Raw genomic sequence first — 25,332 nt, forward strand, 5'->3', positions numbered from 1 at the left:
GGCAGGAGCTCGTCCCGCAGCCGCGGGGCCGGGGCGCTCCGCAGGGGGCGGTGAGGCGCACCCGCACGCCGCCGGGCCCTCCCGAGGGAGGCGGCAGGACGGAGGAGAGCGGCCCGCAGCCACGGTAAGGCACCGCGGACCGGGAGGCGGGGGGGCGGGAGGGGGACCCGGGCTGCCCCGGCGAAACCGAAAGCCCCGCGCCGCTCCCATCTTGCGAAGGCGCCGCCGCTGCGGGGTCGGGGGCCGGGTCGGGGGCCGGGGCCGGGTCCCGGGGTGGGGGGGGGGGCTGCCGGGGCCGGGCCGGCGGGATGAGGGGCCCCGGGACGAGGTGGCCCGGCGGGGTTGCGGCGCACCCCCCCCGCCCCCCCCCGCCCGTCGGCGGCGGCGCTGGGGAGGGTCGCCCGGCCACGGGGGAGCCGCGGGGCGCCGCGACGGGAGGCGGCACGGGAGGGGAGCGGTGCGTGCGAGGAGAGGCGGCCTGGGCGGCAGGAAGCCGCCGGGAGGGGGAGAAGGACGACATCTCGAGTCGGCCAACGAGGAACTAGGCCGGAGGAAAGCCGCGTTAGGGCTTCCCGGCCCCGCGTCCCTCCCGAGGCCGCCGGGAGCGGGTGCACGGGGCGCTCCCCGCCCGGGGCGGCGCGGCTGCCCGGCGGGGTGCAGGGGCCGAGCCCGGCCTGACCGGGGGGTCCGGCAGCGGCTGGCGCCTTCCTCCGACGGCCACGGCAGTACGCGGTGCATCTGCCGCGACGGCCGCCTCCGATTCCCGTACGAGAATACAGGTTTTTGTGGCCACTTCTGTTCTAAAAGAGACCCGACCGTGAGGCGGTTGTACCGGTGCAAGCCACTGCGCCGACCCCCTCCTTTCCCCTTTCCACCCTCCCTCCCCTCTGGTCCTACCGAAACCCGCGTTTCATGAACACCTTTGCTTCCCTTGCCTTGGCTCCTCCTCGCGTTCCCTTCTGTAACCTGCTGCTGATCTGACGCAGATATTTGCTTTGCTATTTCCAGAGAAAGAAAGAAAAAAAATCATTCCTCAGCGGAAAGATGCAGCAGCTGAAGAGCCTTAGCAGAAGGGAAAGGTTTAGACGGAGCGGGTTATGGGAGTTACAGCAATAGAGTTGAGAGGCACTGACAGCTTTTGAAACACACGGTATTTTTGTCTTCAGCTGCAGGGACACTGCCATCGATCCCCTGTTACCAGCTTTGGTTCGTGTTTGTTATTGCCTTCCGTTCCTGACTGATAACGAAGCGGCCACGAGTTGTGGTGCTTGCAGACTTGTGCGCTTTCTCCCATTGTACCTTGTAACACCTCTCGAGAACTTGTGCGCTGTGGGGATCGTTAGACCAAAAGGGCCGCAATTAGCGCGTGACCTTTTTCGTGTTGCCGTGCTAACGCGCTCAGCAATCCTCCTTAACGGTGCAGGCTGCGCAAGACCTACATCAGGTCAGTAGCACATCGTTGGCACGGAGCCAGCCGCTTCTGAATGGCGGCCAGGCCTGAGGTGACCTGATGACCAGGTCGTGATTCCTGGGAGTCTGTGTGCCCTTTGGGGGTTAGAGGGGAGAATATAACCATGGTGTTAAAAAGAAAAGTGCTACGAACCCACTTGTTACACTTTTATCCCTCTCTAAAGAAAACCCAAACATATTAGACGGAAAAAATCCCTCTCTCCAACAACCAGTGTTCAAAATTTTCATAATACATGTTGGCACCTGTTCAATATGAACATACCTTAATACAGATGTTCAGAATACTATATTAAAAAAAATTGCTTTATAATCAATCAAGTATGCGGCTGAGGGCTACCTCACAGAACACAAATTAACCCCTAGAAGTACACGTAGCTTCTGTAAGGTTAGGCTAAACCAAACTACAAAATTTCTGTTCTCTTAACCACAGATATGTAACGTATGCACTGGTGTACCGTAAGTACCGAGGATACATTTGAATTACCACGTATCTCAATAAATAGCAGCAAGCTTGGAATGAACTTGAGCCTTTGAGCTTCCCTCCTTGATTTCTTTATCATCTGAGATTTCCAGGTAACATCAGCCAATACCTCATGTTAAATAGTATACTGAAATAAGTAGTCTTTGCTTAAAAACCTGGCTAGAGATTGCTTTCCTGTGATATCCATCCTACAATAAACTTTGGGTTTGAAATAAGTCTTAAGATCAAAGAGCTTTTACTCAGGGTACCTCGCTACTTAACAACAACAACAACAACAAAAAAGTAGTAGCATCCTAATAGTAGAGCATGCCCAAGGAGGAGAGTTCTCTCCCAGCTGAGGAGAAAAGTCGCTGGGTTGGATGTTATCCAGCTCATTTCAGCAGATATCTTAATTTCAGAAGTCATTACTTCTTCTGAATTTCCAAGCCTTCTGGTTATGGTGATTACATGCTGCTTGGTAGGAACAAGTATTAGCAATGTGAATAGGAACAAGGTCCTACATTGCTGCAGTTTAAGACAGGGCTGTTTTTCATCAGGTTATATGGTATTGAATGGCAGCCCCAAGCTATCAATAGTATTAATGTCACTGTAGAGATTCAGCATTCAAAAATACATGTCTAATTGGCATTCGCGAGAAGAGCACATGCAATTTTTACAAGAATAACTACTGCCTAGATGCATTACTACTGTTACATGGGAAAATGACCATAGATATGTGACTTTGAACCAATTCTTGAAAGGGAGACCCCAGATAAAGAAGCAAGACGTTAGTTCATGCCACATTAAAGTGTCATGACTGAATTCAGCCTTTTGTACCTGTGACGCTCACTCTACCTGCACCACCCCAAGAAAGCTCACCTATGAGAGCAGCAGTGGGTATTCTTGGCACTGGTATGAGTCATTTGTTACTCAGCCATTTGATTAACTGTAAAGGAATTTAAAAAAAACAAACAAACAAAACAACAACAATCTCCTCTCCCCTAACAATTATTAGGCATAGCAGAGCTTACCTTCTTACTAGACAAAGGCAGCCATATCTTCAGTCCTGTGCACATAATGCAAGCTAGCACTCCAGCAAAACAAAGTCTGCATCCTCTCAAAGTCAGGAAAGCCAAAGAAGAAAACTCTGAAGAAACCACATCGCTCCAGATGTAGAAAGGACATTCCCTGTCTATACAGCAACAGCCTGTAGAGTATATATACACTTGGAAAAGGAAGTGCTTGCTTTTTCTCTTCTACAGGCGCAACCTTTTTTTTTTTTAATTAAGTTTACTCTTCCCTATTCTGGGTTGTCAGGATTGAACTGACCAGGCAATTGCCAAATCTGCACATAAACATCTCTCTTCCCTCAGACTCCTACTCTCTACAGACACTTTCACTACCTCCTTAGTTCCCAGGCTCCAGAAGGAGGCTGTAGTAATTAGGCTGCAGCTGATGTTCATAATAACATTAAGCAATCTTTTCAATTAGAGATTTGATGATACAGGTGAACAGTAGTTTACAGGAGTTAGCCGTCACTTTTTGGTCTGAAAAATTTGGGAGTCCCTTTGCTACACTATTTAGAGCTCTTAATTACCCAAATGAGCCAATCTACTGTTGCTGATAGTGGCACTTTGAAATAGTGCCATTCTCCCAGCTCTGTGTATCTGTGTTGTAGTCACCCAAGAGGAACAGACACTGAACAGCACTGCTAGTCTCTTGGACTTTGTCTTTTCTCATTAAACTCTTCCCTTACATGATGTAAGGTGCTTAAGGTAAAAGCTCAATGAGGAAAAAAAAGAGAGCTTGTGGCTTGCACCTGTGCTCGCAATGCAGCTTGCTGGCGTGTGCCAAAGGTACCGTCTGCCTAGCTGCCTTTTAAGGTTTTACCTCCTGAGAGACATGTTAGGCAAGAAAGCACCACAGTTTTATCAAAGGCTTAAAATTATTCTGGCATCCACTGAGGTTTACTTATCTACCCATTTCATAGGCTGTCCTAAGCTCTCTTTTTCTCTTGGTGCTCTTAGGAGTTACTACAAACCTTCACAATTTCTTTGTTCCTCTTCTTTTTGAGGAGCAGGGGAGAAGTTGCCTTACATCCCCACCACAGTCCTTCCTAGCACTTGTCTCCTTAAATTCAGGCAGCTGTGAAAATAAGTTTCCCACACAAGCTGGGTTCTTTGTTTCACCCTCCAGAGAAAACATTTGTTTGTTTGTTTGAAGCTTCAAGCAAACCCTTTAGAGCTGGATTTGCAAAGAGGCCTAAAAGGTAGCTTAGAGTTATGGAAGTATCTGGGCACCTGACAAGCCCATGTTCAGGCAATTTAGAAAATGAGACACCTATCCTCAGAATCATTAGGCACTACCTGCCTTGGGGACAGTGACCCTTGATTTTTTCTGGGTTTCAGTTTTTGCACGTGAAGTGTACGGCCAGTACCAATCTACTGCATATTATATGGATAACAACTATTTATTAACAGCCCTTTGAGATCCTCAGGTGAAGAAATGGTTTTACATCAACTTAGTATAACTGTAATGGGTTGACAGAATGAATCATTGTGATCTTTAGGTCTAATCCTGTGAGAACCACAGCATCTTTGGTTTCAAACTGAAGCCCTTTGTGCATAAGGGTCGCGAGAGTATACACTTGTGTCCCACTCCTTGCATAGACACTGATTTACTGGAACAGCTAAATGCTTGATAATGACACTTCTTTTTCCCTCTTTATGCTGCAGGTCCAGAAGCACTAGGGTACTTGATTTTGTTGTAATCGCTAAGCCGCAAAGACTGCAAACATGTCTCTGGAAGACATCCACATGAACACCCAGGATTTGCTTGAAAAAAAACAATTAGACGCTGGAGGATTTGGAACAATTTCTTTATGCTTTCACAAGAAACATGGATATGTAGTATTAAAAAAAGTGTATACAGGACCCCAGCGCACTGAGTAAGTTACAGATCTTCGTTCTGATTTTTACCTTTCAGTTAGTCTAAAGAATCCTCTAAACTCAATGGAGATAAATCTAAATAAAGTGTAATAATTTCAGGTCTTTGGACCACTTAAGGAAACGCAGGAACTCGGAGGGCACATGATATTTTCAAGCTTGCGGATCAATTTTCAGTACAATTGTCCAACTATAGATGTCCACTAGGAACTAAACACACATGAGCTGTCAGCAGGACTCCAACCCCACATGTATAATACCAAGAATGTAACCCTCTCTCCCTTGAAAAGAAACAGAGTGAGCCAAGCCCACTGACTTAGTTGAAGGATTGAATTAGCTGTTGATTTCAGTGGATTCAGGTCACGTTGCAGCTCTACTACTTCAGAGCCGTAACAATCCTAGGATTCTCCCACGAGTCATCCACTAGAGAGAGACAAAAACCTGTGTTCTTCTAATTTGGGTTATAATAAATAAATTAACTGAGTTTTTATTTTGCTAGTGGAAAGAGCATTAAGAGATTCTAGTAGTTTGCAAACTGCACTGACAGTTTGGGATGAACACAGATAAAATGGACAAGCCTGCCTGGTTTATTTTTGGGTTTGTGTTTTTACTTTCTCACTACATGGGCTCATAAGTTTGTTATTCCTTAAAATCTTGAACCAAAAGTCTTAAGCAAATTTACAACTGAGCCTAATGCAAACAAAACAGCCACTTTCTTCTCTAGTACTAGAGGAACACAGAGGGAGAAAGCAGTTTCCTTTTAAGTCACAGGGTAGGAAAGCATTAGCAAGCAACATAGTCTCAAGATTTTCTTACATCCTTTTGCCCAATGACTAGAACAGGAACAATAGTAAAAGATGACTATTTAATATAATGGGTACCATCCTTGTTAACACCCTTAGTGAGCTCCCAGCTGTGTACCTGTGTCTATTGATGGGTTGTACTGAGGCCCAGGTAAAGAGTTAGGCTTTGAATTCATCCTAAACCAGTAATCGTTAGTAAATGTTAGCACCACCCAGTATGTGGGTGGTTCCCCTGTAATAAATCCATTTTGAACGTGACCATGAATACCAGCCCTTTGAGAGAGAGGGACCTGTATAGTTTCCTGTACAAGAGGTACTGGAGTATGTCTTGATCCTCCTTGTCCAAAGGCTCTTTCAGCCCTGCCCTGTCCCGATCCCACCCCGGTCCAGTGATTTAGACATACATAACCAGCAGTGCACCTGCAAGAATGCTTATGCACTTTCTGAAAAGCAGGCCTTAAAATCAGGCTGAGCAGACAGTCTCTGTGCAAGGCATTTGAGACTTGGAGAATATAACCTGGCATGAGCAAAGGTGTACCAATTCAAAACCAGCTGAAGGTACGGTTCATCTTACAGCGGCCCTAGGGATGTTGACATTTTGGCCATTGTTTTCATTATGAATCAACTGCGTCTTCATCCCTGTGTTCTTCCTAGCCTGGCACCTAAGTTCAGTGTAATTTCTGTTTTACAGATATAATGCTTCCCTCCTGGAGGAAGGCAGGATTATGCGCAGACTGCAGCATGACCGTGTGGTAAAACTACTAGGTATAATTTTGGAAGACGGAAACTACTCACTTGTGATGGAGTATGTGGACCGGGGGAACATGATGAAAGTGCTGCAGAAAGTGAGCAGTGAATTGCTTCATCCCTTGCCGCTTCTTAGGGTTGATAAGACGCTTGAAAGGGACAGGATGTTACTGCTATCTCCAAGAACGCAGTCTTTAGTTTCTCATTCTCCTTTCTGTATTAAAGAGCCAGCGGCAGCCCTGCCTTCTCTGGAGACAGCAGAGGACAGCTATGGCTTTCCTGCGCATCACAGAAGAGCAGACCACAGTTATAGGTTCAGAGTTAAAGGAGTGTTTGTAGAGAGACGTGGAGAGTTTTCTAAAGAATAATGCTTTTGTAAATATGGAGTGACTCTAGAATTACTTTAATGCGAAAATTTTGATCCAAGAAACACTGTGGTTCTTTTTTACCCTGGCTTGAGCAGAGGTACTCTTGGGACTGAGAAAGAAACTTTTTTAAAGACTGTTTTTTAATTTGATGGTTGTAGTAGCATTTTTTAATAGATGGTACTTCTGTTCTTTATTTTAGCTCTCACTGCCTTTGTCAGTGAAAGGGCGTTTTGTGCTGGAGATCACAGAAGGAATGCTTTATCTGCATGAGCAAGGCTTCGTACACAAAGACCTAAAACCAGAAAACATCCTTGTGGACACAGACTTCCACATTAAGGTACTTGTTAGAATGTAAATGGAGAAAGCTCATGATTTGGGTTGAAGAACCCAGTTCAGCTGCATTGGTTAGTATTCATGATTGGTAGATGAACTCCTTTGTAGTCTAGCAAGCTATCGCTCTAACAGTGTTAGCAGTGGCTCACTGAAGTGTAGTGGCCTATAAAACCACTGAGCCTGAGATTTGTATAATCTTCCCCCCCATCTGTAAAAAAAAAAAAAAAAAAATATCACTAAGGGTATCAAAAAATGAATAATATTGTTGAGAATTAATGAACTGCAAATAACAGCCAGAAAGAAAAAACAAACCTTAACACACAGAGATTGAAACAAAATAAAATGTCTTATAGATCATGTCTTTTGTCCTTTACACCTTGCTGTAATTTCTCCTCCTGCATTTGCCGCCTCCTTTATATTCCTTTCCTTCTTTTGCCTATTATCTCTTCCTCTTTTGTCTCCCTCTTTTTTCCCTTAGTCATCATTTTTAAATGACAGCCAGCAGCTACAAAAAAAGCAGCAGGAACCTACTTCAAAGAATGGTTTATAAGCCTGTTCCAAAGCCCTTCTATTAACTTTAGCGGGCTTTTGGATCAAGACATGTAGATACAGAGCCTACTGCTGAATAAACCTGAGTAGAATTTGCAGAAGTCCTCATCAAATGTCCTGTCTCTGGTCAAGGTGAGTTGCTGAAATAATCACCCTATTACAGTGTGAAACTACAGAATAAATTCCTGTGAAGAGAGCTCTGTCATTTCACGTTTCTCACGCATAACTTAGTGAGAAGTAGTTTGACAAGGTTAATATAGTAGCAAGTCCTAGTGCAGTATAAGCAGCTTGCAGATAAGAGTTACAAACTATCTTTTCTTTGCCAAAAAAAAAATCATGGTGTGCTTTAAATGTAAATTGGATGGGTTTTTTGGCTTTCAGCTTGCTTATAGGGGCAGTACCAAACTAGGCTATCATCACACTGCATGACAAACTGAACTGGAACTCAGGATTAAATTCAGAATCAGATCAGACTTCCTTAAGCAGCTTCATCAAAAGTATCACTTAAGGCAGCAGTATGATTTATCTGCTTGAATGTGTCTAACATCGCCAGTATTTATAAAGGGAAATAGTTGCTCTAGGAAACTGCAAATGTAGAAAGATTTATATCATACTGTCCTCTACCGCATTAGATCTCCTCTCACTTGTAGACAAGAGCTTGGACTCCTCTTTCCTCAGCAGGATGTCACTTACATTTTCCTCTTCCTCTGAATACATTACCTCAAAATTTAGCCCAAACCTTCAGAAACTCAAGAGGAACAATAAGCTAGTTAGAGGCAACAAGAGAGAAAAGAAAAGGAAGTTAGAAGTGAGGCAAAGTGTCACCTCAGTTTTATCTGAGGTGATTGGCTTACACAACTCAGTTTGACAGCTGCCTGTGGCCAAGAGAGGCAGTCCCGTTTGCTTCCATTGTTCCTCTTCTGTTGACCTCCTGTTCCCTCGTGTTAACACTGATGCTAATCTGACCACCCTGCCCTGATTTGGGGAGCCAAATCAGCAGATCACAATTTGCCTTGTTGGCAGTGCTGCCCTTCTGTTGGGGAGCACTTGATTCAGGGAGCCATTTGAGTGCCTTGCACTAGGTCTTCCCAGTGTCAGATAAGTGTCGGTGCTGGAACAGGAGGAGCAGAGGGAGCACGTAACAGGAGGCTGTGGGGAAAGGAGGGAAGGATTACTTTCTTCGCCATCAGCCATTAGTCTAGTTGTAAAACTGCAGTAACATCACCTTGTGAAGCGCACAGTACCCAGGTATCCCTCCTTTAACTTATTCCATGCTATCCTTTGCCATACACATCACATCATTTTAGATCATCTTCCTCCCCCTTTCTGTAGGAAGATCCAAGGAAGTTGACTTAAATGGAATCTAAATGGGAAGGGCAGTGAGGGAGGAGGGATATCTGCCCATCTCATACATTACTCCTGGATTTGAATCTTAGCTTCTTCTCACATGGATCCTCTGCCACAAGCACTGCAAGCAGATCTTGAACACGATTGTCAATATGAGCAAAACCAAACTTCTTTTTTCCTTACATTGTGCGATTGTTCCAAGTGGGGTTAAGTTAATAATGAAGGTTCAGCCTAATGGATCCCAGTTGGCAGTGATACTTTATTTAGGGAAAAAAAAAAAAAAACCAAACCATAAAACAGCAAATAGTTTGTTTTCCTGTCTTGTAGTTGCATTTTTTGCAGTGTTTCATTTTTAGATAAGTTATTGCCAGCTATTCATTATAAAACTGAGCACTGCATGAAATACTTGCTTGTCTCCTCTTCATCACAGCAGTAGCTCTGATGTGTCTCATTTTTCAGATTGCAGATCTCGGTGTTGCCTCCTTTAAGAGCTGGAGTCGGCTGACCCAAGAGGAGACTGTCCGACAGAAGCAAATCAAGAGCACTTGCCAGAACAATGCTGGGACTCTTTTCTATATGGCCCCAGAGCATTTAAGCTGTCTTAATGTAAAACCTGTGGAGAAATCAGATGTTTACAGCTTCGGCATAGTGATCTGGGCAATTTTTGCTAGCAAAGAGCCATATGAACGTAAGTTACTTCCAAAAGGACTCTGTCACAAAATCAAGTTACAAATGTTAAGCACTTAAAGTTATAAAATTAAGATTAGTAGATTAAATTGCCTATGCCCAAGAATAGTGCCTGTTAGGCGCCTCATGGCCAGTAAGAGGCATTAGTTGCATCATTCCCGACTTCTAAGCATGGACAAGAACATCTGAATTGAAATGCAGGCATGAGCCCAATCTATTCACATCCGCATGGTGTGGACATAAACCTGCACTCAGTGGCAGAAGTTAGACAAACCTTGGGCAGGCCAGGATGGAAACTTTGATGTACACTGTTTCCTTAAGGTGGGCTAGTTACGTGTGGTTTTTGTAACAGGAATGGTCACGCAGCCAGTTACCGCTTCTCAGCTGTGTGGTGCTAATTTCTCAACGTGCAGTAATGTGCTCATGTGACTGTGGAATTCCAGAGTAACATGTTTATCATTTTGAATGGATTTTTTTGCTAACTAAATGGCTAAATGTTGCCTGTGTGGCCATCTTTGTGTTTGCACCCAGTGTGGAGCATAGCTGAGGTTCAGGTTCTAGAGAGCTGGATCTGTCACCCTTACTCACACTGGGCCTGTCTTACATATAAAAGTAAACCCATTAATCTTAAAATAAGTCTCTAATCCATGGAAGCTAGGGCAGTGGATTCAAATTCACTAATTGAGAGATTTGTACCTGTAAATCAGGCATCTTCCTTCGAAATCTTTTACATATCCACAAACACACAGGGAGCTGCTTCACTATTACTTTTACCTGTAGAAAGGTAGCAAAACCCATGATCAGGATCTGATAGAAAATTTTATTTTTCAGATGGTATAAACGAAGCCCAGATTTGCTTTGGCATCATGAACGGAAACAGACCAGACATAAAGGAGATCACTGATAAATGTCCAGTGGAAATTATTGACTTAATGAAACAATGCTGGGAGCAAGAGTCAGAGAAACGGCCAACCTTTGCAGGTAATGCATTGCTTTGAGGTTCTTTTTGTTACGTGTCCGTCAATAGTTTGTAATGCAGCAAAACAAACTTGAGTGTTTTCCTCTTAAAATATTAATTTTTGCTTTGAAAATAGAAATATCAATTCACATGCCCAGTAAAGCATGCTCCCGGTACCCCGACTAAAAATAGGATCTGGTCCAACATTTACAGATTTGAGGAATACTAGTGAGTGGATGGAGCTAAGACACTTTGTACCTGCTGGTAATTTGTCTGCAGCATAGTATAATCTTCCTGATGAAATTTACAGAAAAACTAACATCAAGGGACATAGTATATCTTGGGTGTGACTGAGAAGATACCCTATCAAAACTAGCTTCAAAACCTGTCCCAGTTTAGCCTTCCATGAGCAATGCCTTTGAGCCTTTGACTAGCTAATCCTCCTTTCGTATGGTCAGATCCCAAAACACTCGCAGTCAGTAAAAGTCTTGACTGAATGGTCTGGGAAGGAGATTAAGAGCATTCAGCAAATAAGCCAAAATTCTTTATTTCCTCCTGTCTCTCCTTTCTGCCTCAATACGTAGCGCCAAAAAAAACCCCACCCAACAAAAAAAAAAAACCAACCCCAAAACAACAAGAAGCAAGAAAAAAACCCAAACAAACCACACAACCCCCCTACATGTAACAGGAAACGGAGGTTTGGATTTAAACAGGGGAACCAAGAGCTTCATATACACCAGGCATGTACTTAAATACTAAGAGGAAACTTGTATACCAGGAAGAACCCATCTACTATTTCCACATTTAACGTGCATAATCTATTACTAATGGATTGAGTTTGCGCTTGCACTGGGTCTTAGCTTCTGATTTTCCCATATGCAAGATATTGATATTTACCATGTTAGGACATTATTTCAGTAATTCCATCTTTAGCAGAGACAGGCTAGTTATTACTCAAATAGCTGAATGCAATTGAATGTATCTTATTTCTTAAAACATGGCAACCAGTCTTTCGGCCAGTCAAGTCAAGGTGCTGTCAGCCACAGATCATAGACAAAGAGGTTTCACCCTAAAAAGCAATACAATCAAAACAACAACAAAAAAATCCCTAGAAATCATCCTCTTCTTGTTACTATGTTAAGGCTAAATGAGCTGTGTGAACAGATTCCAACTGTATGTATAATTTTCCTGTTTCTGACTTCATACAAGTCTTTATTCAATCCTTGTCCATCAAAATTGTTAACAGTATAAATTGCTTTCATTTTCCATCGAAAACCACTTTCACTCAGTTCTTTTCTTTTTGCAGAAATTAGTCAAAGATACAAGCCATTTTACTATCAAAATCTAGAACAAAATATTGACGATGATCTGGAGAAGTTAAAAGTGAGTAACTTTCTAGGCATTTTGAAGTGTCAGTTCCCTACATCCCCTCTCCCCAACCCCAGTTATGGCCAGATTCTGCCACTTTGAGGTTGATCATGCTTGACCGACCTGATTTCCTTCTGTGATAAAATGGCTGGATTTGTGAATGAGGGGAGAGCAGTGCATGTCATTTACCTCAACTTTAGGAAGATTTTCAACACTGTCTCCCAAAATATTCTTGTATCCAAGTGTGGATATTACTATCTGGAGGGGCAGACAAAAACAAGTTGGATGGTGAGTCTCAGAGGGTAGCGGTTAATGGGTCCCACTTCACCTGGAGGCCAGTAACCCCAGTGCAGGGGTCTACTATACTGGCACCTTCCCTGGTTTACTCCTTTATCAGTGACTTCAGGGAAGTGATGGAGCATATTCTCATAAGCTGTGCAGGTGACACCAAACTAGGAGTATCAGTCAATACAGTCACAAGGGCAAGTCTACCAGCTGCGGGCTGGAGCAATAGAAACCTTGAGAAATTCAGAAAGGACAAATGCAATGCGCTGCACTTGGAATAACCCCTGGCTTCAGTGCCAACTGTGGGCTGCCTGGCCAGGGAGCAGCACTGCTGAGAAGGACCTCAGGGTGGTGTTGAGCAGCAGCCTGGGCACCAGCCACAGCCTCCCTGGCAGCCAGGAAGGCCAGCAGCATCCCCAGCTGTACCAAGGGTCACGGGCAGCAGATTGAGGAGATCTGCTCAGCACTAGTTTGTCCTGCCATGTGGGATGGGGCTGAGGGACTGGGGCTATTTCAGCCCAGACATGCAATGGCTGTGGGGGGACATAAATAGCAGCCTGCCCCTACCTATGAGGAGTTTATTGAGAAGAGAGAGTCAAGTTCCTCACAGCAGTGCATAGTAGGAGGACAAGAGACAGCAGACAAACTGAAACAAGAAAGATTCAAACTGGATATAAGAGAAAAAACTTTTCCCCATCAGGACGGCCAAGCACTGGAGCAAGTTACCTAAGGAGGTTGTCCAGTCACCATCATTGGAGGTTTTTAATACCCAACTGCACAAAGCTCTGAGCCACCAACTCTGATCCCATAGGTGACCTGTTTTGAGCAGGAGGTGGGACTGAGGTCCCCCAAGGTCCATTCCCACCTGAGTGACAGTCTGACTCTATGATAATACTTTGCAAGAGCTCCTCATATATCCAAAGTGTCACTCATTAAATAAAATGTTATTCCTAGAGATTCAAAAGTGGCTCTGATTTAGAGTAAGTGGGAAAAACTGTAAATTCTTGGTAATTTTTGTCCTGCGTTCAGGCAGTGTCTAATGAGTCCCAGCCTACCTGAGACCAGGAAGCTATACCGCAGTAATAACAACAGGGAAAATTCAAAATCAGATGTTTTTCCTGAGTGTCCAAGTTGGTTCCTCTTACTTTTCTGGCTGTAGGTTTATAAATTTTGATAAAAGGAATGATTTCCTGACGGAAAATAAGAGAATGAGAACTTCCTGAACAATTGGGCTGATTATGGAACCTTTCTATCACAGATTTTATCTATTTACTCACTTCAGTAGTACTCACAGCTATCAGTGAGAACTCCTGGCATTAGGGGTTTAATCTTTGCAGTGAAGCGAGGCTCAGAACAGTACGTATCCACTTATTTTAACTAAGAAAAACAACTTCCTTTGTGAAACAATTCATTTACAGTTTTCTTTAAAGTGCTTCCTTCTGTCACCGAGTCTACAATTGTGGAAATGAAAGTGTCTAGTGTAGAAAACATGTGATGTTTACAAAGCACCAGTGACTGTTCAAAAAAGCAATAGGGTTTTGCAAAATGACACTGATGAAACAAATTTCATGGAGTGATTTGACCAAACTAACTCACAATGTGATGTATGTATCTCTAATTTATGATAGCAGCCCCAAATCAGGATCATGGGCAATTCTACTAGCTGCATTAGCTCTCTGCAAACATACCTCTCAAATCACAGGGACCAAAGGACTATTTAGATAAACGGGCCACGAGTCTATTACTTTCTCAGGAAGGAAAGCATCATCAGGGCACAAAATGTGAATACAGCATCCAAGGCAAGTCAATGTAGTGAACTACTAGTACAGCTTCAGTAGTAACATAAGTTAGAGGGTTTGGGCCTAGCCTTCCCTCCCCCCCACCCCCGCTCACAATCGTGGAAGCAGAGTCCACAGCCTCCTAACTAAAAGGACCACAGAATGGTTGAGGTTGGAGGGGACCTCTGGAGGTCATCTGGTCCACCTCCGCGCTCAAGCAGTTCAGTTACTCAAGTAAGATCTAAGAACCTAAGGTTGTAATGCACTTTAGAATGCCATCTTATGCCTTCCGAAGGAAGTAGATTTTTGGGAAGAGATAATAGTTGTTGATTTTTAATCTGTGAAAGTACTTTTTGGGTTTAATTAAACACAAACAAACCCTACTTTTAGAAATTATTTTACGAGTAAGAAGCACCGGGGGAAATTGAGAAATAATTTTTCCAGGTAAAAAATTTTTGTACTTCCAGTGAAGTCTGAATAATGGGAACATCAAAAGGATGGAACAGGAATGGATTTTGCCTTCACTCTAGTGAAGTGAGCATGCGGGTTTACAGAAAGGAAATTGTACTGCATCTTTCTGAAGATTTGCTCTGAACTCCTTGTTCCTAATACTCCTTGTTCATAAAAGTCAATGTGGCCATACCTGAGTGTAAATCTTCTTCCTCACTTCCTCCCTGTTGATGAATGTACTTACTAAATGTCGATCCACAAAACAGGATGCCCGTTTGCTACCTTTGCCCCAGCAGCACCCTCTCACCGAGATTGCTTGCAGAAAGTCTAGCTATTAAGTACAAGACAGACAAGCCAAAACCACTCTGTCTGGATTAAGCTCATACTCATGTAGGCAAGGCTATTGTTTGGCCAACTCAGAGTATTATATACTACAGTTGCTTTGCAGTCCTTCCTCCCTTCATTGAAGAAAAGATTTTGCCCATCTCTAGCAAAGCAATGGGTATTTTCTGTCAGGCTGTGCTCTCTGTAGGAGTATGGGATCTCTTCCCACAGATTCACAGAATCTGTTCATCCAGGTCACTTCACTGTGAAGCTGTGCTGTTTCCTATTCTACAGGTACTCCCTTTGGTTAAGCTTTTTGTTCTTTCTTACATGCAGAAAATGTGGCCTGAGTCAAATGAACTACTGAATAGGATGGAATCCCTTCAAATAGATGCTGTATCAGAAGATACCAGTAATGGTCAAGTAGGTAAGTCACTTACTAGCACATCACTAGCCTGTGTATTCTGCCAAAGATAGAGTTGTGTACATGTACAGAGTAAGTAATCTTACCATTAAGGGCTTATGAAGAGACTCAATTATTCAGTGCTTCAGAGAGAATTGTAATCACTGAAAAGATTAAATTTGCTCCCAGGCTCCCAAAAGTCATACTTACTGTTTCAGATTTTCCACAATCTACAGTTTGAACCCATTTCATTTTACACTCTTCTGCTTTCCTCTCCCATGCTGAAAATTTTGTTTAACATTAGACTTTTCAATGGTCACCAATAATTACTTTTCATACTGGATCTTTCTTCCCATCCTTTTAGTCATGCCAACTGCTTGGTCTGTAGGCTTTAATTTCACAAAGGCTTTCCTTTTTGCCACTCCAGCCTTTCTTATGAATGTTCTGAATATGACCAGGACACATAATGTATTTCTCTGTTTATGATCTTGCTCTCTATGGAATCTATCTGAAGAGCACTAATAGATGAATTTTCTCTCCTTTCTCTCATATTTTCTATCTAACTGGATGAGTTACATGTTTCACTGTTTTATAGAGCTGTCTCACTAATACACGATAATATAGTTACAGTTTTGTAGTAGCGTATTTGGAATTCTTTTACCAAAGTTCCTAATGGCAAAGGATATAGGATCATATTTGCAATACTGATTTACAAGCAACAATATCAAATTCAGTAGAAACAAAATCCTGCTAAGTTTGCTCACACCATTTGAAAGACATTATTGAATGAATAATGTTAAACTGTAACATGCAACTGGTAAATCTGCCTCAAAGCTAGGTTTGCCATAACTGTTCTTAAGTAGCACTGATGGACTTAGTAGGGGCAGCCCCACTGCTATATTTTTAAATGAGTATAATTGCATTTCCCTGGCAGGAATAATCATGTATGACTGCAGCAGATTACAGATACTTGTGTGTTTTAAATATGAAAAGCTTTATTGTGAATCTACACTGCAGATAGATACTATCTTGACAGCCTGTCAGTCAAAGTCAGGTTTTTTTCTGCAGTCAATGGGCATTACTGAAACAGTGACAGTGAAAGAGATCTCACAGGATCTGTTCATACATCTCAAGCTTGCCCTGGAGAATGGATGCCATATAGTTTATGCTAATATTGAATTGCTAATAGCTGTCACTTTTGATGAGGTTGTTTCTGTATTACCTTATTCCTCCCACTCCCTCTCTAGTAGCAGTAACGAGTCAGACTGAAGGTGTACTAATACACAGCCATCAAAAGGAACTAGTTTTGGTCCTGCATAATATGGACTAAACTCATGTAATTTGGAAAACGGGAAGAAAAACCCAAACCACAGTTCACTGGCATTATCTCAGCTAAATAAAAGCACATACATACACTTTATTCCAATTTTATAGCGGTCTGTAAGAGTCCCCTGCTTTAGGCAGTATGTACAGTGTTTTCTAGACAACTGTGAGGCCTTCAGAACTTTTTAAGAAAGCATCTGTAGTCCTACCCTTAAAAAAAAAAAAAAAAAAAACACAAGAACAAGTAGTAACAAGCAGATTTTTACATTCTTGTTTAGTCTTGGAATGCTACAGCATGATCCACATCATAACTCAATCTAGTTCAAGACTGAAGTAGAGCTTCCCTTTGATGGTGAGAATTAGTTTGAAAGATGTAGATGACACAGATTATTTTATCTGGTAGGCATTACTTGTAAAAATGTATTCTTTGGGACTATGAAGAATAAACTAGACAAAAAGGATTCATCACAAAACACCCAGATGGGATATTTTACATAATCATTTGCAAACAGGACTTTAATGACAGATTGGTTGCACTGTATGAAGTAACACCTATTACAGCGGTGTTATTTTCCATCCTGTTACACTCCAGTTTTGCACTCATTAAACTCCAGTTAATGCCAGTGGAGACACACTATTAAATCAGACCTACAAATACCTCCAGGAACTGTTTCTTTCAGTGGTTGAGAACTTGATGTCAATATAAGCAGAGTATGCAGTGAATTCTGACACCACTTGACTAAGTGAGATTTTGACACTGATAGCTTAAACAATCCTGACTTTCTAGATAAAAAAAAAAAATCAGTAATACTTCTCAGTAAAGGCATTCTATAAAATAAAACACAGCTCATGCTGGAAGTAATGTTATATTTTCACCTTTTATATATTACCGTAATATTAAAAGTAGATTAGTAGATTCTAGTGTCATTGTAACAAGTTATATACTTGCATTTGGATGTATTTCAAATATTTAATTTTCCTCCCTTTCAGATCAGCCTACTTCTCTACACAGCTCTCAAGGTCCCATGACGAGTCAGGTTAACGAAGCCCTGTTTGCTGCCTCCCCTGAGAACCAGCCTGTTGAGAGCTGTGAAACCTCCTTTACATCCTCTGATAATCTAGAAAGAAAACTTCAGCGTGAATACAACTACCATGTATTTGGGAGTCGGATGGATAAAGCAGTTCCATCTGTAGCATACACCCCTGAAATGAGAGAGGAAGAAAGAAGACGAAGAGTTTCCTACGATCCGTTTGCAAAGTCATCTCCTACTCAACCGAGTGAACTATATACAAGAGCTGAAAAAACAGGATCAAACACTAATCCGCATTTTTGGCCACAGCCAGCTGCAACAACACCGAAACGGGGAAACGTAGATATTTTTTATGCACCAAACCCTAACAGTCCTCTAATGGGAAACACAGGGGGTCTCTATGGATTGTGTTCAGCCAGTACCTTTAGCCTGAGTAAAACTCCTGTGCCTGAATCTGGCCTAAACCTGCAGCCACAGACCAACGTAAACTGGAATCCAAAGAACGCAGGCACAGATACGGGTGAGATTCCTCCTCCCTCAACACCTACGTTTCTGAAGGCACACTTGTTCTCTAAAAATGAAGTGGCCAAGGGTGTTTTATAGTTTATCTAACAACAACCTGCCTACTGCTAACAGTTGATCTGTGATATAGCAAAGCTGAATTTATTTCATGAAGTTCTCTTTGTTTACTTGAAGTTAATTTAGGTTGCTAAAATACTCTAGCTTTGACTTCATTATGCTGCTTTCACTGATTTCAGTCTGTTAACTTCAAGTGAAGCTTTTCTAAAGCATCAGTGTAATAGAGGAGCATCAGACCCCATGCCTAACTTACTGCTACCAGGCAAGTACTAGCAGACAGCAGATATTGCGACAGCAGCTACCAAAACCAAGAGCTGCTACCAATCATTCTAGGAAAGCAAAGGAAAACTTTTGACTCTCAAAAATGTAACATTCATACCATAGGTTCTGCTTGTGCAGAAACAGCATTTGTAGTATTTCAGAAAATAAAGGGGTATTTTTAGCTTGATTTGCAGCAAGGTAAGAGAATTCTGAGCTCAGGGAGCCAACGAGGAGCTAAGGCTTATGACTGGTTTCTCCAGAGAGCTCTGCCTGGCACTGATGGGGAGCTTCAGTCAGTATTTGCTAGTGAGCTGTGGAGTAGAAAGATATGGAGACAGAGAAGGAAGAGAATGCTGAGTGTTGGCAAAAAAGTATACATAAATTGTAACTAGAAGCCTGTAAGATGTAACTTTTAGGAACTAGAGGTAGCATGAGACACATTAGCCTGCTCCTACTAAATACCGGATATTTTTAGTGTGGCATTTTTTCCAGACCGTCTCACAAGAAAATCAAGGATGCCTAGCTGTTCACAGGCAGAATGCCATAAAGGTGTTATTCTGTTAAATTATTTATGCAGAGGCTGTGATTAGTTGTTTATGTGAGTTTATTTACTGAAATGAATCTGAGAGCCGTCACGTCAGAAGGCAGGGATTAGAACTGTCGACATCGCTAATGAAGTAAAATCTTCTGTTTGAAAGAAAAAAAGAAAACAGTTATTATAAGGAGGCTGCATGCAATAGTGTGGCAGATATCAGACTGAGATGCTGAAGAGCTGCATTGCAGCTCTTCCATTGACTTGTTGGGTGACAGTCACTCTTACTGTCCCATCATGAGTTGCAGAGCTCATCTGTGGGCATCCAAATTGATTACTGCCCTGGGCTGGAAGTTACATCTCTGCTGGACATTACTGCCACTGGCAGAAGATGCAGTGGTGTCCCATGCCTTTCCCAGAGCCAGTCACAAGCAGCCTGCTAATACAAACCGCAGTCAGTCTCAGCAGTAAGCAGTAGGAGCACACTTGGGCGTTTGGAATTTTCCAATTTGAATACCTGAGACGAGGCAGCTCAGCCCATAACTGTGGTGCGCTGTGATCCTATGCTGCCATTTACTACCCAGGTATTCATACTCCCACGTGGAAGCCCATTGCCCTCACTGGGATCCAAAGATGGTGAAGGCTATTAGTCACTGAGCAAAACCATGATAAGGTCATCACTTTAACTAGAGTTATTCAAGGAGATATACAATCCTGTTAATTAAAAAGCTTCTCATCTCTTCATATTTAAGAGCACAAAGTATGTACTCATACTGTTACAAATATGACAGTAATTTTTAAGGACATTTGCTTTTTTATTTATATAATGCTTTGGGCATTTTTTTTTCTTTTTCCTCTTTGTTTAGGTAACAAGGATTCCACTTCTTTCACAAGGGGAACTTTTACATATTATCCTACTGCACCCAGAGTAAGCACAGGTAAGTCGTGTAGCCTTCATCTGTCCTGGTAGCCGGCAGGCTGTGCATTACATCCTGATCAGTAAAGCAGAAAACTTCAGGATCTTGAAATAATTTATGTTACTGCTTAATGTTACTCCCCCATGCAGCACTACAGGCTTGGGGAGGAGTGGCTGGAGAGCTGCCTGGCAGAAAAAGACCCGGGGGTGTTGGTTGACAGCTGCCTGAACATGAGCCAGCAGTGTGCTCAGGTGGCCAAGGCAGCCAATGGCATCCTGGCTTGTATCAGGAATAGTGTGGCCAGCAGGACCAGGGAGGTGATAGTGCCCCTGTACTCGGCACTGGTGAGGCCGCACCTTGAGTGCTGTGTTCAGTTTTGGGCCCCTCACTACAAGAAGGACATTGAGGTGCTGGAGCCTGGCCAGAGGAGGGCAACGAAGCTGGTGAAGGGCCTGGCGCACAAGTCTTATGGGGAGCAGCTGAGGGAGCTGGGGTTGTTCAGGCTGGAGAAGAGGAGGCTGAGGGGAGACCTTATTGCTCTCTACAACTACCTGAAAGGAGGTTGTAGCGAGGTGGGGGTCGGTCTCTTCTCCCTAGTAACAAGCGATAGGACAAGAGGAAATGGCCTCAAGCTGCGCCAGGGGAAGTTTAGGTTGGATATTAGGAAAAACTTCTTCACCAAAAGGGTAGTCAGGCACTGGAACAGGCTGCCCAGGGAAGTGGTTGAGTCCCCATCCCTGGAGGTATTTAAAAGACGGGTAGACGTGGTGCTTGAGGACATGATTTAGTGGTGGACTTGGCAGTGCTAGGTTAATGGTTGGACTCGATGATCTTAAGGGTCTTTTCCAACCTTAACGATTCTATGATTCTATGAATACCTCTAACGTTAGCTGAAGCTTTCAGTACCAGTACGTAAAACTAATTCCTGTCTCTAGCAGGACCTGTACATACCGTTAAATGTGTATTTGATGGATCAAGGTTTGATGTAAAAGAGCTTTTAAAAACATGAAGGCATTGTAAGATCTCCTGGACACCTAAACCAGTCACTTTCTTAGATTAAACGTCAAGTTGCCGTGACTCTACCCAGCTCCTGAACCACACGTGCATTTGGGACACCTGCCCTTTCTTGTTCTGGATTTTAATACAAATCTGTAGCTGCAGATTCGTGCTGATCAGCCTTCCTTGAGGCACAGGCCTCTACAGTTCAACTGTCTTAAACCCCTGAAATTCTGTCCTGTCCTTCAGGAGTTGTTAATATATGTTCCTTTTGAGTTGTGTTGCTTGGGACACCCTGAACTCCTTAATTAACCCTTTCAAGGCTTGTCCAGTTTGTAAGTGGTTTACATTTACAAAGAAAACTTGAAACAGCAGGTTTCTGTCTTCTTAACTATATGCCCCTTAGAGTCTTCGGATGATGACCCAAACGTGACAAGCAAGCAAAGTATAGAGGCTTGGGAAAGGCACAGTAACTTTTACGGTTAATATTGACAAAGCATTTGTACATGTTTTCATATTTTGTGCTAGATTCATTTTGTTACCAGATAAGAAAATAGCAAACGTAAGAGATTCCTTCATTTTTTAGCTAAAAATATGAATGTATTTCCTGGGTCCTTCACCTCAAAAAAAAAGGAAAGGATACAGGAATCATAATATTTTGAGACATGATAAAATGCATTCCTTTTGTGCAACTTCTAGAAACTAATCATGCATACATATAAGTATTTCTGACTAGCAGTTTCAGGTTAATAAGTATTAAATGCGTTTAGTCAGATTTTCATAGGTGACCATAGATTTCCACACTTCACATTACAATTGAGTGTGTAACAAGGATATTTGTGCATCTAACCATCATTTTGGGCAATTAACTGCAGAGCTTGGTCTATCATTTTTAGTATCTGTACTTCAATTTTAGACCCACGTTGTGATATTCACCATTTGAACTAGAGTTAGAACGTTTAGTGGATGATTATCCAGAGTTCAGAAAACATTGTCAAGAGACTAGAAAAGTGACTTCAGCTAACATGACTAGAATAGTCACTTAGTTTCATGTTATGTGTGGAAATTGGACAACTGTAAGCAAAAGACACCAAATTAGGTGTTCAACTGATCATATACAGTAAACCACAGATGCGGGTTTCCAGAGGCGCACGCAGTTTAGCTGTGCAATTGGTGCATATATATGTTGACTTTTATTGCTGAGGATTCAGGCCTTAAAATAAAGGAGTAGCATTTTTTGGTAAGGTATCTCAGAAAACAATCTAGTCTTGCCTTAGAACCAAAAGTACAGAACAGAGGAAAAAAATCAAAATTAAAAAAAAATGTTGAAACAAACATTGAGCAAGTAGCGCACTGTGATTCACTGTGAAAACAGATAAAACTGAAAAATATACTCCTAGATAGCAGGGATGAAATACATGGTGAAACAGAGAGGTACCATCAAGACAGTATAGTGTAACGGAGTATAGAACCCTTATGAGCAACTAGAAATTATTTTCTGTAGTCTCACAGAACTTTGAAGTCGTAACTGTGAACCTGAACTTACATCTATGAAAAGTAAAGCTGAGAGGCAGAAGTAAGGCTTTAAGATTTAAACAAAAAGTGCTTTCAAGTAAAGACTTCCTGAAGCTGTTAGCCAACAAAAAGCAAGGCTGCTACAACACATTCCTAAAGCGCAGGAAATGCTATGTACCGTCTAGTAACTACCAGTATGTAAGGCTTGGTTATGGCACTTTGTCATCAAATAGAATGTACTTTCACTAAAGTACATTTATGTCACGCTACATAATGAAAATATGCTCAGTTGCTAGTAAAATGGCCATTTCTACATTAAATGCAATAAAACCATTTAATCACTTCCCTGATTAGCAGAACCTTCTTCCTCCTTACCTCCTCCTTATGTTACTTCTTGACGTTTTGAACCATATGCAGTCATTTACAAAATTGTATTAAATTCCCTTATACAGAAGATTCAATCAAGTACAACATAAGTAACAGTTCTGGAATTCAAATTGGATCCTACAATCACATGAAGATTGAAGAACACAATCAACACATCAGCACCTCCCCTGTTGCTACAGAAGCAACTTATAAGTATTACGAAGCAATGGGTATATTTGGTAAGAGAAATATCTCCCTAGTTTTGATGTATTCTCCCCATATATTTATCTGGTACAGCTTTCTCCTTCTGATACTTGAGAAATAACTGTTTGGGTCCTTTTCTACAACATACTTAAGAGTGTATATAAAACAAGTAAGGGTTTGTGCCAATACTGTTCTGTAATACCACGTACCTCATTTGTCCTGTAGTTTCATGACCTCTTATGAGACACCAGATGCAAGTGTAGATGTATATGCATCAAGAACAAGAGGAATAACAACACTCAAATTGGTAGAAGCAAGGTTAGGATTGGTGGTCCTCACCTGACTTATAGTTTAAATCATAGAATATCCTGAATTGGAAGGGACCCATGAAGATCATCGAGTCCAGCACCTGACACCACACAGGGAAACCTAAAAGTTAAACCATTTATCTAAGAGCATTGTCCAAACGCTTCTTGAACACTGACAGGTTTGGGGCCACGACAACTTCATTCAGGTAGAAACTGGAAGATTTTGAAATTTATTTTCATTGGTCAACACTGAATTAAACTATCCCTGTGTATTACTAAGTAAACAAATTAATAGTGTCCCACAATATAAAACATACCATACAGACATCAGTCAGCTGTATAAGAACTCTAGGAAGGAGCTTCTCAATTTTGCAGGTTTAAGTGACAAACTACGATAGCCTCAGATCAAAAGTGAGATAGTGAAAGGAGCAGAAGAAATGTTAAACAATGCCATTTTCTTATACTCTTTTTCTTTTTGCAGACAGTACTACTGTCCTGACTGAGAAACACCTGAATCTAGTGAGAGAAAAGTTGGCTAAACAGTGGAAGCACTGCGCTCGTAAACTGGGCTTCTGTGATCCTGAGATTGATGAAATTGATCACGACTATGAACGAGATGGACTAAAAGAAAAAGTTTACCAAATGCTGCTTAAGTGGGGAATGAGGGAAGGCTCCAAAGGCGCCACAGTTGGAAAGCTTGCTAAAGCCCTCTTTGCCTGCCAAAGACTGGATCTCCTTACTAGTTTGATGCAAATCAATGAGGAATAAGTTGACTGAGAACTGGGGGAAAATGAGGGTATTTTTTCCTGAAGACCTTCCAATAACAAGTAATAATTCCGAACAGACTTTCTGGAGCTCTTCTTTTTGCACAGACTTGTTGGAACACATTTTTTCTGCCAAGCAGTTTTCAGTGAACACCTCCAGTAAATCAAAAAGTTTATGTCAAGATAGTTGATCTTCCACAGGATAAAAGAAAATAAGCATGTTCCTTCTGAATAAAATAGTTGTCCGAAGATAGTAACAACCAAACGCAATAGTAATATCAGTTCAAGGAGAACATGTTATACAAAAATTTTAGATTCCATCTTGAAACAATGTTGGTACCCTTGTTCAGTTCTGAGCAAAAGCACATCATTTCAAAGCTAATATATCAGTAAAAATACATGAAAGACTGACTCACTCTGTGAAAAACCTGGACAGAAAACAAAATCAACTCTTAAATTTTGCCAGAAGTGCCAATACTTACAAAGGTACTATCCCAGATTGCTCTAAGTCAATATGATTTTATTTTTTAAATCTTTTTATAATGTTTATTAAATACGGGTGTCTGGAATTATGCAGAAGAGCAGTGTGAATAAAAGCTAAAATGATTTTTGGCTTAAAAAGTATGTAATTGATAAAATACTCCTCTTTCACAGGTCAATATTGCATTCCATTTTTACATTGCTTGGTAGAAGAGATTTTACATGATAAGTTTCTCATCTGCTTTATGAAATAATGAAAAAAGAAATTCAATCATTATGCAATCCAAAGTAAAAACTTGGGAATATGAGAGCCTTGGGAAGGGGAAAGTGCCTTATTACCACATGACAGAAGACCCATTCTCCTACTTGCTCTGGGGGCTCAGAGCGTTACTAGTTTCTGAATCTCTTAGGCTGCATTTATACTAGTAAATTAAATGTGGCTGGGAATGTTCCTGAGTGCTGAGGTTAACTGGCATGCCACAGCTTGCTGCCAGGATAGCAAATTCTTTAGACCTCCGAAATATTGTGCAAGGGCTATTTCACAGCACTGAAGTTGCGTCAGGGAACACTGGAACAGCTCTGTAGTGTGGGTGATGGTATCCCCGTGCCTGGGAATGTTCATTGCCACTCTAACTTAATAGTATTGACATAATCTCAGTGTGCAAAAATCTATGAAAGAAGAATTACCGAGTTGTAAATTGTTATGCCCTAGGCGTAATTGCGCCAAGCTCTTCCTGTGAAAACGATACCTCCTACTTCCATCAAATCTACAGATATTTCC

At 42.0% G+C, this 25,332-nt stretch overlaps 1 protein-coding gene across 5 annotated transcripts; it reads left to right on the forward strand.

The window, feature by feature from the left end:
* Positions 1 to 10: 10 nt before the first annotated feature.
* RIPK1 (receptor interacting serine/threonine kinase 1) lies at positions 11 to 24,625 on the forward strand. Of its 5 annotated transcripts, XM_082309399.1 has the most exons (14): positions 11 to 124; positions 1,167 to 1,444; positions 1,901 to 2,043; positions 4,666 to 4,877; positions 6,370 to 6,523; positions 6,993 to 7,130; positions 9,482 to 9,710; positions 10,541 to 10,690; positions 11,974 to 12,050; positions 15,209 to 15,299; positions 17,589 to 18,149; positions 19,868 to 19,939; positions 22,882 to 23,034; positions 23,789 to 24,625. In XM_082309399.1, exons 4-14 carry the CDS (start codon positions 4,726 to 4,728, stop codon positions 24,073 to 24,075), a joined length of 2,064 nt encoding a protein of 687 aa, XP_082165525.1. In that variant the 5' UTR covers positions 11 to 124; positions 1,167 to 1,444; positions 1,901 to 2,043; positions 4,666 to 4,725; the 3' UTR covers positions 24,076 to 24,625. The 5 variants fall into 5 exon arrangements, with proteins under 5 accessions (XP_082165525.1, XP_082165529.1, XP_082165526.1 ...); XM_082309403.1 differs by lacking the exon at positions 1,901 to 2,043; XM_082309400.1 differs by lacking the exon at positions 1,167 to 1,444.
* Positions 24,626 to 25,332: the final 707 nt, after the last annotated feature.

This window comes from Platalea leucorodia (assembly GCF_965183815.1).
Source record: "Platalea leucorodia genome assembly, chromosome: 1".
Classification (NCBI taxonomy): domain Eukaryota; kingdom Metazoa; phylum Chordata; class Aves; order Pelecaniformes; family Threskiornithidae; genus Platalea; species Platalea leucorodia.

Bases quoted from the DNA above. Each gene is read 5' to 3' on its own strand.
- RIPK1 (XM_082309399.1), top strand. From the start codon at position 4,726: ATGTCTCTGGAAGACATCCACATGAACACCCAGGATTTGCTTGAAAAA. The intron at 9,711-10,540 runs GTAAGTTACTTC...TTTATTTTTCAG, and splicing joins TAGCAAAGAGCCATATGAAC to ATGGTATAAACGAAGCCCAG. The intron at 10,691-11,973 runs GTAATGCATTGC...TTCTTTTTGCAG, and splicing joins GAAACGGCCAACCTTTGCAG to AAATTAGTCAAAGATACAAG.